General features: G+C 37.0%; 3 protein-coding genes across 3 annotated transcripts; all 3 read left to right on the top strand.

Annotated features, from left to right (window-relative positions):
• Positions 1-25: 25 nt before the first annotated feature.
• LOC108127323 (uncharacterized) lies at positions 26-1,306 on the top strand. The gene is made up of 4 exons (XM_070277350.1): positions 26-480; positions 691-791; positions 853-918; positions 982-1,306. The coding sequence occupies exons 3-4, from the start codon at positions 910-912 to the stop codon at positions 1,201-1,203; spliced, it is 231 nt and encodes a 76-aa protein (XP_070133451.1). The 5' UTR covers positions 26-480; positions 691-791; positions 853-909; the 3' UTR covers positions 1,204-1,306.
• Positions 1,307-4,057: 2,751 nt separating this feature from the next.
• LOC108127325 (facilitated trehalose transporter Tret1-like) lies at positions 4,058-7,041 on the top strand. Its single transcript, XM_017244336.3, has 6 exons — positions 4,058-4,219; positions 4,275-4,507; positions 4,569-4,699; positions 4,754-5,109; positions 5,175-5,656; positions 5,756-7,041. The coding sequence occupies exons 1-6, from the start codon at positions 4,171-4,173 to the stop codon at positions 5,900-5,902; spliced, it is 1,398 nt and encodes a 465-aa protein (XP_017099825.2). The 5' UTR covers positions 4,058-4,170; the 3' UTR covers positions 5,903-7,041.
• A 7,159-nt stretch (positions 7,042-14,200) lies between these two features.
• Positions 14,201-16,196, top strand: LOC108127259 (facilitated trehalose transporter Tret1). The gene is made up of 6 exons (XM_017244198.3): positions 14,201-14,352; positions 14,444-14,676; positions 14,734-14,864; positions 14,921-15,288; positions 15,455-15,936; positions 15,995-16,196. Exons 1-6 carry the CDS (start codon positions 14,304-14,306, stop codon positions 16,139-16,141), a joined length of 1,410 nt encoding a protein of 469 aa, XP_017099687.2. The 5' UTR covers positions 14,201-14,303; the 3' UTR covers positions 16,142-16,196.
• The last annotated feature ends 604 nt before the right edge of the window (positions 16,197-16,800 follow it).

The following is a 16,800-nucleotide window of genomic DNA, read 5'->3' as shown; positions in this document are numbered from 1 at the left end:
AAGATTTCTCCATCATCAGTAGAAGCAGAAGCCTAGGCAGACGTCCCCGGATCTTATCGCCGAATTGGTCTGTATGCTCACGTTGAGCAAATATATACCTGTGTACTGACTACCTCATCCCTCTGGCCAACTGAGCTGCCAACTATATGAATACAAGTCCGGACGCAGTCTCCGGTCGTGAGTGGGCCGTGGAGTTCAATTGGATGTCGCATCGTCCCGGCTCTTATCTCAGCGTAGAGGCAAGATAATAAGTCGGATTCCATGGGCATAAATAGGAAGTCATAGACATTAAGCGATTCTCAGTTCGGTATTAAGTGCAACCAGCTGCAGGCGTTTCCACCCGGAGCTACTCCTCCGACCTTTGGATATACGGGTCTTATTCTCTCCCACCTGGATTTAAGGGAAACTTCTTCGAGTTCAATATGTGCCTGCCAAAGCGAGTGACTGGCTCGGCCATTCAAAGTATTGCTACGGCAATAGGTGAGTTTTGCGTTTTCCCTAGGAAGTGAAATATAAAGTAAGCAATAACAAGAAAGGACGGCTGTAGTCGAGTTTCCCGACTATATTATACCCGGTACTCATCTCTTCCACCACACTTTAAGTAACCTTTAATGTTTAAACTTTAACGGTATGGATTCTCCGCAACAAATTTTTGTTGCATTCTTTTGAACTTGGGCAAAACAACAACAGATTTCTTTGTCTAGGACGGGAGTGGTCGTGGCAAAATTTCGGTTAGTTTCGGTCTGTACCCACTGGCAGCCGTGGTGAGCAGCGAGCTTCTGCCTACAAAGGTGCGTTATGAATGTCAACATAGAAATCTAGAAGCCTAATCCATTAATTTGCTGATTTCAGCTACACGACTTGCTGTACTCACTAGCCTCAAGCTTTGCCTGGCTCCTGCTTTTCGGAATGATAGAGGTAATTTTCACTATAGACCACATTGTCAATGTCTCAACCTAATCGGACTTCATTTCTCTTTAGGCATTCAACGCGATTAAGGCCACAATTGCACCCGGACTGGTTTTGTATCTGTGGGTTTTCGGCGGAGCCTCTATTTTCGTGGGACTGATTTCTCTGCCACTTTTGCCGGAGACGCGAAATCGCCGAGCTTCCGCAGTTCAACGGGAGCTAGGATACGTGGACGACGGAGGGGTTGCCAAGGTGTCTACGGCGACTAATGGTCACATTGCCACCCACATATAGGATAGTCGACTAGATTTATGTTTACCCTACGATATTAGCTGGATTTAGGTTAATTAAGCAGGCTTGTTAAAAATAAAGAAATTAAATATTCATATAAGAACAAGAGACCTCGGCGCTAAAATTCCAAACCCAAACCCTTAGAACTTTTAGATGGCTCTTAAAAGTATGCAAAGAAATCGGCGAATGTGGAATCTACAAAATTATATAGATTAGTCATCCGCCTGGCAACGCGTTGGATCCGGAAATCTTCAAACGTCACTTTAGCGTTGAGTACACTTATGCCTTATCGTTACCCCGAACTCAGCAAAACCTTATCTTAAAGTAAATCTGAAGTTTAATGCTAAAGATGTCGTCATAAAGATAAACCCCAGCCACAAAATAAGAGTTTCGGTAGTGGATTCATTTTAGTGTTTCAGTAAACCCTTTTGAGTGGTCTCATCTCTTAAAATACTTCAAACAGTAGAGAATGGGGAAAACACTCAGTTATCTTTTAATATACGTGCCTTAATTTTCGTCCACGTAGGTGACGAACTTCATTCCGTAAACAGGGAGAAGAGCCTATGCACTATAGGAAATTTGACCATTTTTTCTGGCCAAAAACCATTTTTTGAAAGTTAAAGGATTTAAATAATTTTAACTGCATATCATTCACAATAGATTAATTTTTAATGTTGCATACCAGAAATTTTCATAGATGGCGCCACTGCGAAGAAAACAGCTGTTAAAAACAGCTGTTGATGTTAACATTTACATGAGCTTAGAATTTACGATTTTTTGGTGCGATTTTAAAAACACGAATACTTAAAATTTTATGGACAAAATAAAAAGTTTTGAAATGAATACTTTTTTAAGTGGTTTGTATTGTGTGTTTGTGTATGTGAAGTGTCCAAAAAACTTGTGTTGTCCTTTTAATAAAGTGAAAATGTAAGCAGTCTAGCATAAGAAATTTTTAGAAATAAATCACATTTTTAAAAAGAGATTTAAACCAAGTCTGGCGGAGTCGGACAATGTAATTTAGTCCATGTTGTAGATTGTTTAATTTTCTTCAAATGAGTGAAATATGAATATGCATAAAAATGCACTTTCGAAGAAATTCATAATTTAAGGAGACAACCTCAACACCTTGAATGTGAATCTGTTAGCTGTGAGACTAGTGCAAAACCGAACAGTTAGAATGTTATTTTTAAATAGGGGGTGGTGCCACGCCCACAATTTTTTCATTTATGAGTTCTTTTGACCATATAAACTCAAATCAAAAATCAAAATTTAAATATCTTGCTTAGTTTTTGAGTTAGAATGTGTTTCTTAAAAAGTGGGCGGTGCCACGCCCACATTTTTTAAAAATATTGAATCTATTGACCATGTGAACTCAAATCAAAAATCAGAACTTAAATATCTTGTTTCGTTCTTGAGATATTATTTTTGGCCAGAAAAAGTGGTCATATTTCCTATAGTGCTATGGTACTCACATACATACATAAAGTGGTTGATTTTTAAAGTTATTAACCTAAGCTAAATGGAAAATTTACCTTAAATTGAAGAGGCCCATTAGACTTAAGTCAAAAGAAAAAATACATTTTATAAACCACTTTCTACTTTTGATTAAACGTCGATAGGTATCTGCTCAATAAATTGTTCAAGAAATACAACACCTTTGCCTGCTTTTACACCATTTTTCCTACTGATACAGTTCTCAAATGAAAAGATAGCAAATGTTTGCTTTTATTTCACCCACAAGTTTTGTTTAACAGCTTCATACTTAAATAATCGGTAAAAATCTAAAAATGGGAATACGTAGTAAAATCGAGTGCTTATAACTTTAGAAGCACTGAAGTTATTGAAACATATTTGTGCGTATATTTTATTTTGTTTAAAAGGTTTTTTCTATTAAACTATCCTTCATAGACTAAAATATAAATACAGTAAAGTTCAATAATACTAAGTAAAGTCTAATGGTAGAATATATATCTAAAATCCGGATATGGTTTCGTCCTCTTAACTGTGATGTCGTATAAATTCATGATCAGAAATGTCATAACTTTCGTGGTTCTGCAGATAGAAAATAGGATGGGCCTTTTTCCGAAATTCTTATTATATATTAAAGTTTTGTTATTCGGCACGTGCAAAAAAAGAACGATTGCCGCGTAAGAATAGTTTTTAATTTGACAGAAATAAATATCACATATTTTGGGCGTGGGTTGGGGATTTGTCACCTTTTTTTTTAACTTGTAAAGAGGTTTTTTTATTTGATCTTACAATATGAGGATCCATTAAATTTCGAGTATTTGGAAATTTCATTAAGGATATATTAATAATGTTATTAAAAACGAAAATTTTTAACATATTTAAAAAAAAAAATTAACACAGGTTGAATTTAAAACATTTTCTGAAATTGGTTTAAATGGGTCCATCCTCAACGATGAGTTTTCAAAAATTGCACACTGTCTTCCTTATATACAAGTTATCATAAAGGTAAATATTTGCTACTGTGATATACAAAAATTACAATTACTAAAATAATCTAACGCCTAGACGGATAATAACCACCTAATCTAAAGAGAGAATCCTCTCCTTTTTTAATCCGAGCCTGTGCCACAGAAAAAAGAAAAACCTATAAATAATTATAATCACACAGTAATTGCAAATTTGCATTAACACCCTAGAGCAATGGTTATCTATTTTTTTGTTGTTTTCAACTCTGCTCGTGGATCTACTTTGTTCTCAGAGCATAATGGGGCAGAGATAAGAGGAGTCTGTAATCTACATTCACGGTTGACAATCCAGGGGAGCTTACAGCCTCGAGCAATATATAAATATTATAATCACGCCGGGGTCTGGGTTAGTTAAAAGCGAACATCAACGGGTATTTGACGTACAAAAAACGGATAAAGTTGGTTCAATTTACTTAATGAGCTTTAAGGATTTTAAACACTTCAGTGGATTTGAGGCGTAATTGGTCGAAAAATCATGGACAATCCCAGTGAAACCAAATACCAGTATTTAGCTGCGTTAAGTGGTCAGTTAAAAAGTTAAAAAAAATGCATAGATAATATGGAAAAAATTTTGCACAGTCAATATTATCAGCATATCGTATGGAGCTTACTGCGGGTGGCCCTCGGCCAGTATCCTGGAGCTGGCATCGGATAAGAGCCCCCTTGAAACAGGTCCTTTGACCAAACACGAGCAGGGCTGGGTTGCATCAGCTGTGTGTTTGGGAGGATTGTTTGGAGCCATCTTTTTTGTCCGTCTGGCTGACAAAAGCGGAAGGAAAAAATCACTACTCTGGATGGCAATACCGAATTTGGTAAGGGACAAAAGTCAATAAACATTACCCACATTACCATAAGTGCCAATTTATTGAATAGCTAGGTTGGATTTTAATTCCTTATGCCCGAAATGCCAACCACTTGATCATAGCCAGGCTTATTGGAGGAGCTGCTGGGGGCGGTGTTTTTTCAGTGATTCCAATTTATGTAGTGGAACTGGCCTCTAATAGGTAAGAGCTCTTTTATATTCTTGTGTGAGTAAGTTTTCATTTTCGAAATTCTAGTGTCCGTGGAGTTTTGGGCACGTTTCTAGTTTTGGCCTGCAGTGGTGGCGTCTGTCTTGCTTTTGTTCTGGGCTACTACTTTGACTATGCCACAGTGTCCTGGATCATGGCGACCTTGACCCCAGCCTATTTTTTCTGCTTTTGGTTTATGCCAGAGACCCCTCAGTACTTGGCCAGCCGGAACAAGGTCAAAGAGGCCGAATACTCCTTGCGGTATTACCGGAATATTAGATCTTATTCAATCAAAGAACTCAGCGGTGATTTACAATACGAACTGCAAAAGCTCAAGGATACGGAGAAAACTGACAACGACGACACAAGTGACGATAGCAACGCAGTGACTTGGTCAGATTTTGGTAATTTGTTTTAGTAATCGCTTCTTTATTTAAATAATTAATTAATTTATGTTATTTGTTTTTAGCTGAACCGAAAACCCGAAAGGCTTTCCTTATTGGGTTTGGCCTTATAATATTCAATCAGTTGTGCGGATGCTTTACAATGCTGAATTACACGGCCGTGATTTTTGAACAAGCCGGAGCCAGCCTGCAGCCCACAGTGGCCGCTATAATTGTTGGGGCCATACAAATGCTTGGTAATTACGTATCCACGATGCTGGTGGAGCGTTTGGGCCGTAAGATACTCCTGTTAGTTTCGGCCATCGGAATCGGTATAAGCCAGAGTGTCATGGCATCTTATAGCTACTGCCAGGTGAAGGGCTACCAGGTGGAGTCCTTAAATTGGGTTCCTATTGCAGGATTTTCTTTCATGCTCTTTGTGGCCGCATTAGGGCTATTGTCACTGCCCTTCCTGGTGATATCAGAACTCATGCCTCAAAAAATAAGAAGCACTGCGAACATGATTCTGATGTCGGTTCTTTGGGTGATATCCACGTGCACAATAAAGGTAACGTATAGGTTCCGTTCCTAATTACGCACTTTAAATATAACAAAATACAAATTACAATATACAAATATATATATAACAAATTAAACGCTTTTTCAGCTGATGCCCATTTTTACTGAGTGGCTTGGCATGCACGGAACCGTCTTTATGTTTGCGAGTTTTTCCTTTGGAGCTGCTATTTTTATTTTCATTTTCCTGCCGGAAACAAAGGGCAAGACAGTGGAAGCCCTCTTGGCCAGTTTATAATCTTAGCAAGCTACATATATTTTATGAATCGGGTACTTAATTCTGTTAATTTCACAATAAGATATTTACTAATTATTTTATATAATTTAGTCGTAGAGTACAAATGTATATTTTATTCTTGCGATTATTTGTAACAGGGAAAGGAAATCAACAGTCCGTTGGTCTGTCTGTCGGTATAAAAGCGTAGATCTTAGAGACTATACGAGCTAGTAGTAAAAGGCTTAATATGTACACTCCTATAACACCCAAGTTTTGTTTCAAATGTTTCCCACTACCCAACTCAAAAAAAGGCATCCTTCTGTAGTACCAGCTAGAAATTTTTCTTTAAAAAGATCATTACATTTTTGTCGGGTCATGTAGCAACCAGCAGAATTAGTTTATTTATTATGCTTATATATGGAACTAAGGCCTAGTTAATCGCAAGTCGCGTCTTTCTCAGCCGCTCGACTTCAACGGGCCTATCCTAAGAGAGCTTTAGCTCCACAATGTCCAAGTCGGGCCGCCCTGTCTGTACATACATGGTCATACATGGTCAAAAAATGGTCTATTTTCGGATAATTTTGTTTTATCTAGATGCAGACAAAAATATTCTTATAGCGCGCTATAACGCTATAGCGTTTCAATAACTTAATTTTGGAAACATTAAAATTTTATTGCAAAATCTCAATGACCAAAACGTTATTTTTAACTACTTAAAAATGCATCAAAAAGTAGGTGTCCGGAAAACATACTTATCATACATATAGTACATATGTTGAAATATTCTTTAATTGCTACATAAGATTACATGCAACTTTATTTGCTTATTCTATGGCTGATCATTAAGACCCGGAAATTCCCGCACACGTTCCTCCTAAGAATACAATAGTGACATATTTTGTCCAACTTTATCTAATCTAGTTTATCTTTATTTTTCACAAATCTGTTTTTAAAAAATTTTTTCCGAGAACGATATATTTTTTTCATTTAGACTTTCAGAATCTAAAAAGAAAGGAAAGCTAACTACGGGCAGAGCCGAAGATGATATACCCTTGCAGTTATGATAAATAATCGTACTTAATGGTACCTGTATTTGTGGTCTAATGAGATAAGCAGTCAAATATTAATTATATAATAATAAAGAATATAATAATAAAGAATTATAATATAATAAAGTTGATTAATAAAAGAACCATTATTCTCAAAAAAAAACTCAATGACTCTGGTCACTGCCAAAAACACCCACGAACTGGCGATACAACCGCCATTTTGCGTGGCAAAATTTTGACACAAACTGCATTGCGTCTGAATGGAGTTTCTCCAGAAGCCCGGGAATTTTCCCAACGGTGGATCACAAGGACATTTCCGATGTAGAAGCTAGATCCGAGGAAAGGCCCGACTCGAAACCCCAACGGCGAAACCCCAACCAAAGTGAACGGTTCGAAAGTTTCGTTGGAATCCATGAAGCGTCAATATGAATGCCGCACGGTCTGAGCAATGTGGCTACACCAAATAACAACGAAGTTGCCCCACTGGATTTAGAAAACGTCGTCTCTGAGAATGCAAGATCATCATTTTCTAATAACAACACAGTGCGAAAGTGATTTGGAACTTTTGAAGAGACCTATTAGGAATTGTTCATTAGGTCCAATACAGTATAAAACCATGTTTAAAATTTTTCGAACACCCTCAAAATCTTGATTTATTTGGGAAAAACGGTTTTTCGGGACTTTTTGGGTCTAAAAAATTCCTAAACGCGTAATTTTAAACCGATTTTAAAATTTTTTACGTTTTCAATAGTTAAATGTTATAGCTTTAGAAAAAAAAATAGATCTTTAATTTATTTCAACAAAAAGAGTAACATTTTTACGCAAGAAACTGACATTTTTTAATTTTTGTCGTGTTTTTCGGACTTTGACGCCATTTTTTCGGTACAACTCCAAAAATATGTCCATACAAATTTACAAATGTTACAATAACAAATGTTTCTAATTGCTTAAAAATCTTATGATTTTGCTTATTGTTTGTAAGAGATTAAATAAAAAACAAGAAAGCAAAGCTAACTTCGGGCGGAGCCGAAGTTGACATACCCTTGCAGCTAAAACCGGATATATATCGCAAACATCGGATATAGTTGGCCGATCCTTATGATTACATCATAATAACACCAATTAATTACAATAAGAAATCTAAAAAAAAAGTCCCAAGCTTCTATCATCAAAAATACGAAAGTTGATATTTCTACCAAATACCATTTCCGATCGTTCAGTTATATGTCACCTATAAGATATAGTCAACCGATCGTTATGAAATTTGGTAGATCGGATTAACTGACCAAAAATAGAATGTGTACCAAGTGCCAGCTTTCTATCATCAAAAACACGAAAGTTGGGTCATTTCCGATCGTTCAGTTATACGGCAGCTATAGGATATAGTCGGCCGATCCTTATGAAATTTGGCATGTCGTAATGGTTTGCCAAAAATAGCTCTCGTGTCAAATTTGAACTCTGTAACTCTAAAAACACCAAAGTTATACCATTTCCGATCAATCAGTTATATGGCAGCTATAGGATATAGTCGGCCGATCCGAGCAGTTCCGACTTATATACTGCGTGCAAAGGAAAGAAGGGTGTGTGCAAAGTTTCAAGTCGATAGCTTTAAAACTGAGAGACTAGTTCGCGTAGAAACGGACAGACAGACGGACAGACGGACAGACGGACATGCTCATATCAACTCAGGAGGTGATCCTGATCAAGAATATATATACTTTATAGGGTCGGAGATGTCTCCTTCACTGCGTTGCACACTTTTGGACAAAATTATAATACCCTCTGCAAGGGTATAAAAAGCTTCTCCTGTAAAATTGGATTTTTCAACATACGATACTTTCGCGGAAATGCGTCGATATTCTTAGTGCGTATTTTTTCATTTACTTTCAGCATTTCTCCTTATTTTTTCTAATTTAATTATTTAAAAATAAAAATAAATAAGCAAGTTATTGTATATTTCACATGTTTTTGATATTTACATTTTATTTAGGGACCCATTTATTTCTTAGGGACTTTCTGCAGGATTTTTCCTAAAAATTCTAAAGAACATCCTAACCAATAACTCCCAAAAGAGTTCTTTAAAAAACATACCCAATACCTTCCAATACACAATACCAATACCAATTCTGCCTGTCCTCTGCTGCTAATGAATTTCGATGTCTTCACAGTTTTCTAGGGATTCAACATTTTTTTCGAGCAAAAGTTTTGTCTGTTTTTTGTCTACCTTTTGATCAAAAAAGTCGTTGGTTCAATTTCCAGTAGAAAAAGCTGTTTTATGAGTTAAATTTTGTTAACTTTTAGTAATTTTTAATAAAACTGCTCAATAGCTTAGAGGCATACATGTCCAGAAGCACGAAGGTTCGATTTCCACGGGAAGGTAATTCACTAAATATCTATAAACAAAAAAATGAAAGAAAAAAACTAAGAAGTTCTATTCCGCAAAAAGTGAAATTATCCTTTTATTTTTAAGATTCTGGGCGAAGAATTAGGCCATTTTAGCTCTTTTTTTATTACGAGTTCGGCCGTCTTTTTCAGGACGGTTTCACCTCTGCTTTCGAAAATATTTTTACTCCTGAATCGAATCCGAGCATTCAGAGCTGAGTCAGGCCTGAAAATGATTTTAGGGTAGAGCCCCTTGTTCTAGCAATCAGAGCCGATTCAGGGGCCATCGGGTCTCACCGTTGACCGTAGGGTCTAAAATTTTCAGGCGTGATTCAGGTTAAGTGGTACTGGCGGGGAGCTATTTGTTACCAATATTAATACTGTCTATTTTTTCGCCATTATTTGCTATTAGCCCCCTGGTTGACGCGGTCAAAATAATATTAATGCGAAAGAAAAGTTTGAAATAAATGAAATTTATTCTTATTTTATTTTTATTTTAATATTTATTCTTATTTTTTTCAAGCTTGAAAACAGTAGCATGGCGACTTAGAGAAAATATACACAGTGCAAAAGTTTTTGAGTTTAATAATACTTTAAGATGTTTTCCAACAGTATTTTTACTTTTAAGATTATTATTTATCATTTGGTCCTGGCAATATACATAGTACGTGCTTACAACTGGCCTGCTGAGAGTCAAAATGTGATTTAAAAGGAAGGGAGAACATAAGCCCAATTGCAATGAAAGACAAATATAAGCCAGCATAAAAAATGCGAGCTCCACTTAAGATATGTCTAGCGGGGCATGCAAAATGTCAGTTAATGATGTCTCCTATCGCTTTAAAACAAACTGCAAAATTGATTTAAGCTTGAAAACAGTAGGAAGGCGACTTAGAGAAAATATACACAGTGCAACAGTAATTTGGAACTTTTAAAGTGACATAGTAGAATTGTTTATCAGGTCGAATATGACACAAATCCGTGTTAAAAATATTTGTAACACGCTCAAAATCTTGACTTATTTAAATTAAACGTTTTTCGGGACTTCTTTGCTCTTAAAATTTCTAACCGCGTAGTTTAAATCGATTTTAAAAATTCCGCAATTTTTCAATATTTTAATGTTGTTTTTGGTTTTTAAAAAAAAAAAGGTCTTAAATTTTTTTTTTAACAGAAAGGATAACATTTTTACACAAGAAAGTGACATTTTTTGCATTTTTGTCGTGCGTCAAAGTCCGCCGTATGTTTGGTACTACTTACAAGAAAATTTGTCATTTTTGACACTTATCAACATTTTCTCATTAATTCTGGATAAAACGAGACCAATTTCATTTAGAAACTATGAAAATTGTTGAAGTTATAACGCTTTTCCAAAACAAGTCAGTGCAATCTTGCTAGCGCTCCGGAGTAACAGTGTGTAAAAGAAAGAAATAAGCGCAATGGAAGGTCTACTTGGGAATGACTCTGGACAGTCGTCTAACTTAGAGACCCCATCTGCTGCGCAAGCGGAAACAAATAGACAAAAAGCTGCGGCAGCTTTACTGGCTACTGGGGAAGCGCTCCAGATTAAAGCAGAGGGCTAAGCTGCTTATCTACAAAGCAATCGTCAAGCCAATTTGGACGTCTGGGATCCAGGTGAGAGAAACAGCTCGTCCAACTCGCGCAAAACTGGCCGCTCAGGATGCTGTCCATCCATACCACGAGAGCTCTGTCATCCACACCCATCTGAAAGTACCTTGGGTCAGCAGCGAAGTCCAACAGTTTGCCAACTGGTATGTGGGCAGATTGGGCCAGCATCCGAACCTTTTGGCCACCAACCTGCTGGACAACAGCAACACCACCAGATGATTAGAGCGCACGCACCCACTCAATCTCCGTATAGAGGATGGAGCTGTTTAGGTTCCTGTTTACCTAAATTCAATTTCCTGGCATGCTAAGATTTCATGATCTTATTTAATTACTGTCCACTCTCAACACGGACAGATATTTAATAAGAGTGGAATAAAAGAATAAAAATATAGACACATCGATGTATCGATATTTCTTATAAAGTACACTAAAAACTATTACCTTTTTTTTTAAATTTATTTTGCAAAATTTTTTGAAAATTTGTAACAAAATTTGTTTAACACGTTAAGATAATTGAACATCTATTAATGTTATTCAAAGCGATAAAACTTAAAATATTAGGCACTCAGTCAATTTTAAGCTTCATGTTACATTTTGAGTTTTCTCAAAATATTGTTACCAGTTGAAAGCTGCAAATCCTTTGATTTAAACCAGTGGTCGGCAGGGGCTTAGGAAATTTGTCTGCCCGAGCTCTGCCGCTCACCCACCGCCCATTTTGGTTTTTAATCATTTCTATAACACGCCACTCCTCAGTATGTAATTATCGGTGTACGTATCGCATATGTATTATTCTTCATCAGCATCAACAGCCGAGTGGATATAGCCATCTCCGTCTGTCCGTATGAACACGTGGATCTCGAAGAGTATAAGAGATGGAGCTATCCGATTTTGAACTTGGACTCGTATAGTATCCGTGGAGATCACGTTTGTGTCAAAATTTTCCTACGCCCACTCCCGCCACCAAAACAGAAATCTCATATTAGCGCCAGTTTCATTTCCAATGTCTAATCTACACTTACAAATCAGCCTAATCGGATAATTTTAGAGGAGTTATAGACTTTTTAGTCTGGTTTGTTGAGTCTGGCTTAAAGTTTAAACTTTAAATGTTAGTTAAATTGTGGGTGGAAGTACCGGGTATAATGTAGTCGGGAAACTCGACTATCCCCGTTATCTCTTGTCTCTTGCAGAGGGTATTATGATTATTCGACAATTGTTGACTTAAAATTTTGCGTACACCCTTCTTTCCTTTGAACGCAGAATACAAGTCAAAACAGCCGGGACAATGGTGCTTCTATATGTAGTTGATATATGTAGATCTGCATACAATTGAAAACGTATTGCAAAATCAGACCAACCGGCCTAGGCTATCGTACAGGATTCGCCGTATTGTGGTAACTGATTTTTTTTTTTTAAACAAAGAAAGGAAAACTTACTTTAGTGGGTACGATCGTTCATGTTATTTAAATTTGCTTCAGCACAATTTTTTTTGGCACTTTTTTAAAACAGTAGCTGGCAAGTGGCTATCGGCGGCTGCTCTGCACAAATCAGTCCGTTTTTTCGTAAATTTCCGAGGCAATACCGGTGATCTAGGTGGTCTGTCAAAATCGCCCTTATTTAAGATGAGACGATTCGAAAACATTTGCTTCAATAAGCTATTCCAGCTATCTTGCTGGAACCAATAATACTCCATAACATATTCATCCAGCTCAGGTGCTAATAATTCTCGAATCATTGCTTGATTACTTTGCTTGGTAAACGCGTTAAGCAATAGTAACTGAGGAATTGTTTTTGAAAAAAAATATCACAAATTCGGTTTTTTGTTTTGGCGTTTAATGCTCCATGGTACTGCTTTGTGGTTTTGAAAATGGCCGATCACTTATCAATCGCACATCAGGCAAGTAAGTTCTTCCATAAAAACTTCTGTTAAATATTGTACCCATGCAAATCCACAAAAACTACTTCAATGGTTTTTATTTGTTCTAAGATTTACATTGAGTATCAATTTTAAAGTTTAATTAGTTGTACAATTAAATATTAATAGTTTAAACCCTAACAAGAAAAGTTAAGTAATGTCGGATTTCGTAGGTACACGTACGTTTTTGGGAAAAGTCTATCTAATCTAAATGGCGATCTAAGAAAAACGTTTAGTCATTAAGTGTAACCCCCAAACAAAATAAAAGTAAGGGCAAGATAAAAGTTAAGGTGGGTTATTACCCACATGTTCACTAAACTAAGAAGTTTAAAACAAAGTGCTATGAAATATCTAATCTTTTTCACACACGTGTTATTTTGTGGCACAATGTGGTTTCAGGTATATCTTTATTTAAAATAATATCAAAAAACTATAATATTAATAAAATAACATTTTAATATTACTTCAGTGTTAACCCTACAATGTAAGGGTGTACAGTGTTAACCCTACACCCTACAATTTCACAAAAGCGTTCACGTTTAAAGAACATTAAAAAATTATTTAATTATCTAATTATAAGTACGTAACTTTTTCTTAACATCTTATATACTCTTCCATAAGTTTTGGTAACAGCCATAAGTTGACATGTCTCACCCTATCGTATGGCAAGAGTATTAAAGATGCGACTAAGCCAAAAACTAACTTTAATTTATATATGTACGTATGCACGATATTTTTTTCATTCATATGCGAGTGATAAAGAACTTTATTAACTTATGAATTATTCGTATACCGTGCCACGAGATACGCATCCGTCCTCAGATGTTTAAAATCACTCTTCTAGGCGCCAGCGCATTCTCGCATGGATACGAATCCGTCTAAGGTATTAATTCTAATTTACGCCTTTAGAAGGGGACTTACCTTTATAGTTGCCAAAAATGAAGAAGGCCTGCCTATTGTTTGACTCTCATATCGAAGCAAAGTAAATATTTGTCAACATTAGGCGAAATTTATAGCAGCAGCTCTAATCGCTCTTTTTGTTACCCTAGTTCTCTATGAGACCCTAGAAGATTACGAGAATTCCGTAGAGTGCAGTCCCATTGAGCAGCAATGGCATAGAATAATAGAGAGAAAAAGTTCGCCTATCAAATCAGGAAAAAACAAACAAATGTCGTATGGAGAATTACAACATATATGCAATAATAATCGGGGCAAAAGCTTACTATTTTGTATTTTTTTTGCCGTATTGACTGTGACACTGGATTTGCTCTGCTCTCATTTTGGTTAAGCATAATGGGCGGCGATAACGGTCTATAATCTACGGAGCAATATATAAATATTACCATCCAGCCACTGGTTTCGCTTAGTTGAGCGCGAGCTCTTAACGGTATTAGAGAGTCGGCAGCACGGGAAAACTAGCCAAGGATTCGATGATTTTCTAAAAAGTGGTAACAAAATGAGCAACACTGGAGGAACCAAGTACCAGTATCTGGCAGCCCTAAGCGGTTGGTAACAGAATCAATTAAAATAAATAAAAACTGTATCCTTTCCGACCCAAAACTTGATGCTAATCTAATTTGCACTTAAAATGTTTAGTAAATATTGTAACCATATCATATGGAGCATTTTGCGGTTGGCCCTCGGCCAGTTTTCTGGAATTGGCGTCGGACAAGAGCCCTTTGGAGACAGGTCCTTTGACCAAACAGGACCAAGGATGGGTTGCATCGATTATGTGCTTGGGAGGACTATTTGGTACCATTCTGTTCGCCTGGTTGGCAGATAAAATCGGCAGGAAGAAGTGCCTTTTATGGGTTGCCTTGCCAAACCTGGTAACTAGACACATTTCAACATTAAAAATGAAGTTCATTTTAAATATCCCCAATTAGTTAGGTTGGGTGATTATTCCCTATGCCCGCAATCCAACTCACCTGAACATTGCCAGATTTTTGGGAGGAGCTGCTGGAGGAGGCTGTTTTGCAGTTATCCCCATTTACATAGTGGAACTGGCATCGGAGAGGTGAGGTTATCCTTTTTTCAAGGCGTTTGAACTTCTAACTTATTCTTCTTATCCAGTGTCCGTGGTGTCTTGGGCACTTTTATAGTGCTAACATGCAACGGCGGCATCCTTCTAGCCTTCGTCCTGGGCTATTACTTTAATTATGCTGCCGTCTCCTGGATTATGTCCATTTTGTCCTTTGTGTTTATTGCCTGCTTTTGGTTTATGCCAGAAACACCTCAGTATTTGTTAAAATTGAAGAAGGTTGAGGAGGCTGAGCTCTCTCTGCGCTATTATCGAAATATTCGGAACAATCCTGCGAAAGAGCTCAGTGAGGACCTCCAGCAGGAACTGGAAAGACTAAAGGTCACAGACAAAGCTGATAATAATCCAGACGATGATGAATTAGATGACGATGCTAACGGAGTGACTTGGGCAGATTTCGGTAAGATATATATGACTACCTATGTATATATGTACCATTAAACATACTACTTGCTGAAAAAGTAGTTAGAAATAGTATTACATTCTAAGAAGTCTTTTCAGCTAAACCTATAGTGCGTATACGTAATTTATGCCAAAATGCTCATATATTTCATCCTTTCCATCAGCTGAGCCAAAAACCCGAAAGGCTTTCCTGATTGGCCTCGGCTTGATATCCTTCAACCAGTTGTGCGGATGCTTCGCCATGCTGAACTACACGGCTGTGATTTTCGAGCAGGCTGGAGCCAGCATGCCTCCTACAGTAGCAGCCATTATTGTAGGCGCCATCCAGCTCTTAGGAACATACGCCTCTACCGTGCTAGTCGAGCGATTGGGCCGGAAGCTGTTGCTCTTGGTGTCGGCCATCGGTATTGGTTTGGGCCAAAGCGCCATGGGAACCTACAGCTACTTCCAGATGCTGGGCTACCAGGTTGAGTCCTTCAGCTGGGTGCCCGTCGTAGGATTCTCCTTCATGCTTCTCCTGGCTGCCGTGGGACTATTGTCCTTGCCCTTTCTGGTCATTTCCGAGATATTGCCTCCAAAAATAAGGAGCACAGCGAGTATGATTCTCATGTCGGTACTTTGGCTTATCTCAACCTGTGTCATCAAGGTAAAACATATACATATTTCAATCAAGTCTTGAATTCTCTAAGATAATTCTGTTTCAGATGATGCCAATTCTCACAGTCTCGCTGGGAATGTATGGGACAGTCTATATGTTTGCCAGTTTGTCCTTTTTGGCCGCTCTTTTCATTGCCGTGTTTGTTCCCGAAACCAAAGGCAAGACAGTGGAAGCCCTCTTAGCCAGCCTATAGTATTAAAAATAATGTTAATAATTTGTTGTTGTTTTCAATAAAATCTGAAAAAAGATAGCACTTGAACTAATTTATTTCAAAAGCACAGTTGCCAAGTCTGTTTTAGAAAAAGTACGCCTAACAATCACCTGCTTGTTCTGATCTTTCTGACAATGAGTTCTTTCAGGAGAAAAGATTAATGTTGATAGGAGTGAAGAATATTTTAAATGTAATGATTAAAAACCACTTACCCATTTACACAAGGTGCTTATTGAAGTGACCCTATGTTAAGCGGACGACGCTTATTTATGCTTTTGCAGCATAAAAAATCTAGAATAATTTAATTTTTTTCATATAAAGATCATAAAGTAATATTTTTTTTGTGATTTTTATAATAAAAATCGATAATAACAGCTTTTTTCCAAAGTTTTTAAAACATATAGTTATTATTTGCAGTCCAGGATTTAAACATAAATAAAATAAATAATAGAATTTCATACCTTTTTTTTATGGCTGCAGGGGTTTCTTAATTATCTTGTAGCTTGGTACAAGCTTGATGTAAACTGAGGACACAGCAACTGCGTTGGCTTATAAATAGAAAGAGTAAATTGCCGCTTAGACGCAAAAGAGCGGTATATGCGCATTGTATCCTGCCAATTTGGCTTTATGGAATACAGACT

Source organism: Drosophila bipectinata, chromosome 2L (genome assembly GCF_030179905.1).
Source record: "Drosophila bipectinata strain 14024-0381.07 chromosome 2L, DbipHiC1v2, whole genome shotgun sequence".
In the NCBI taxonomy this organism is placed as follows: domain Eukaryota; kingdom Metazoa; phylum Arthropoda; class Insecta; order Diptera; family Drosophilidae; genus Drosophila; species Drosophila bipectinata.
This window is presented reverse-complemented; position numbering and strand designations above follow the sequence as displayed.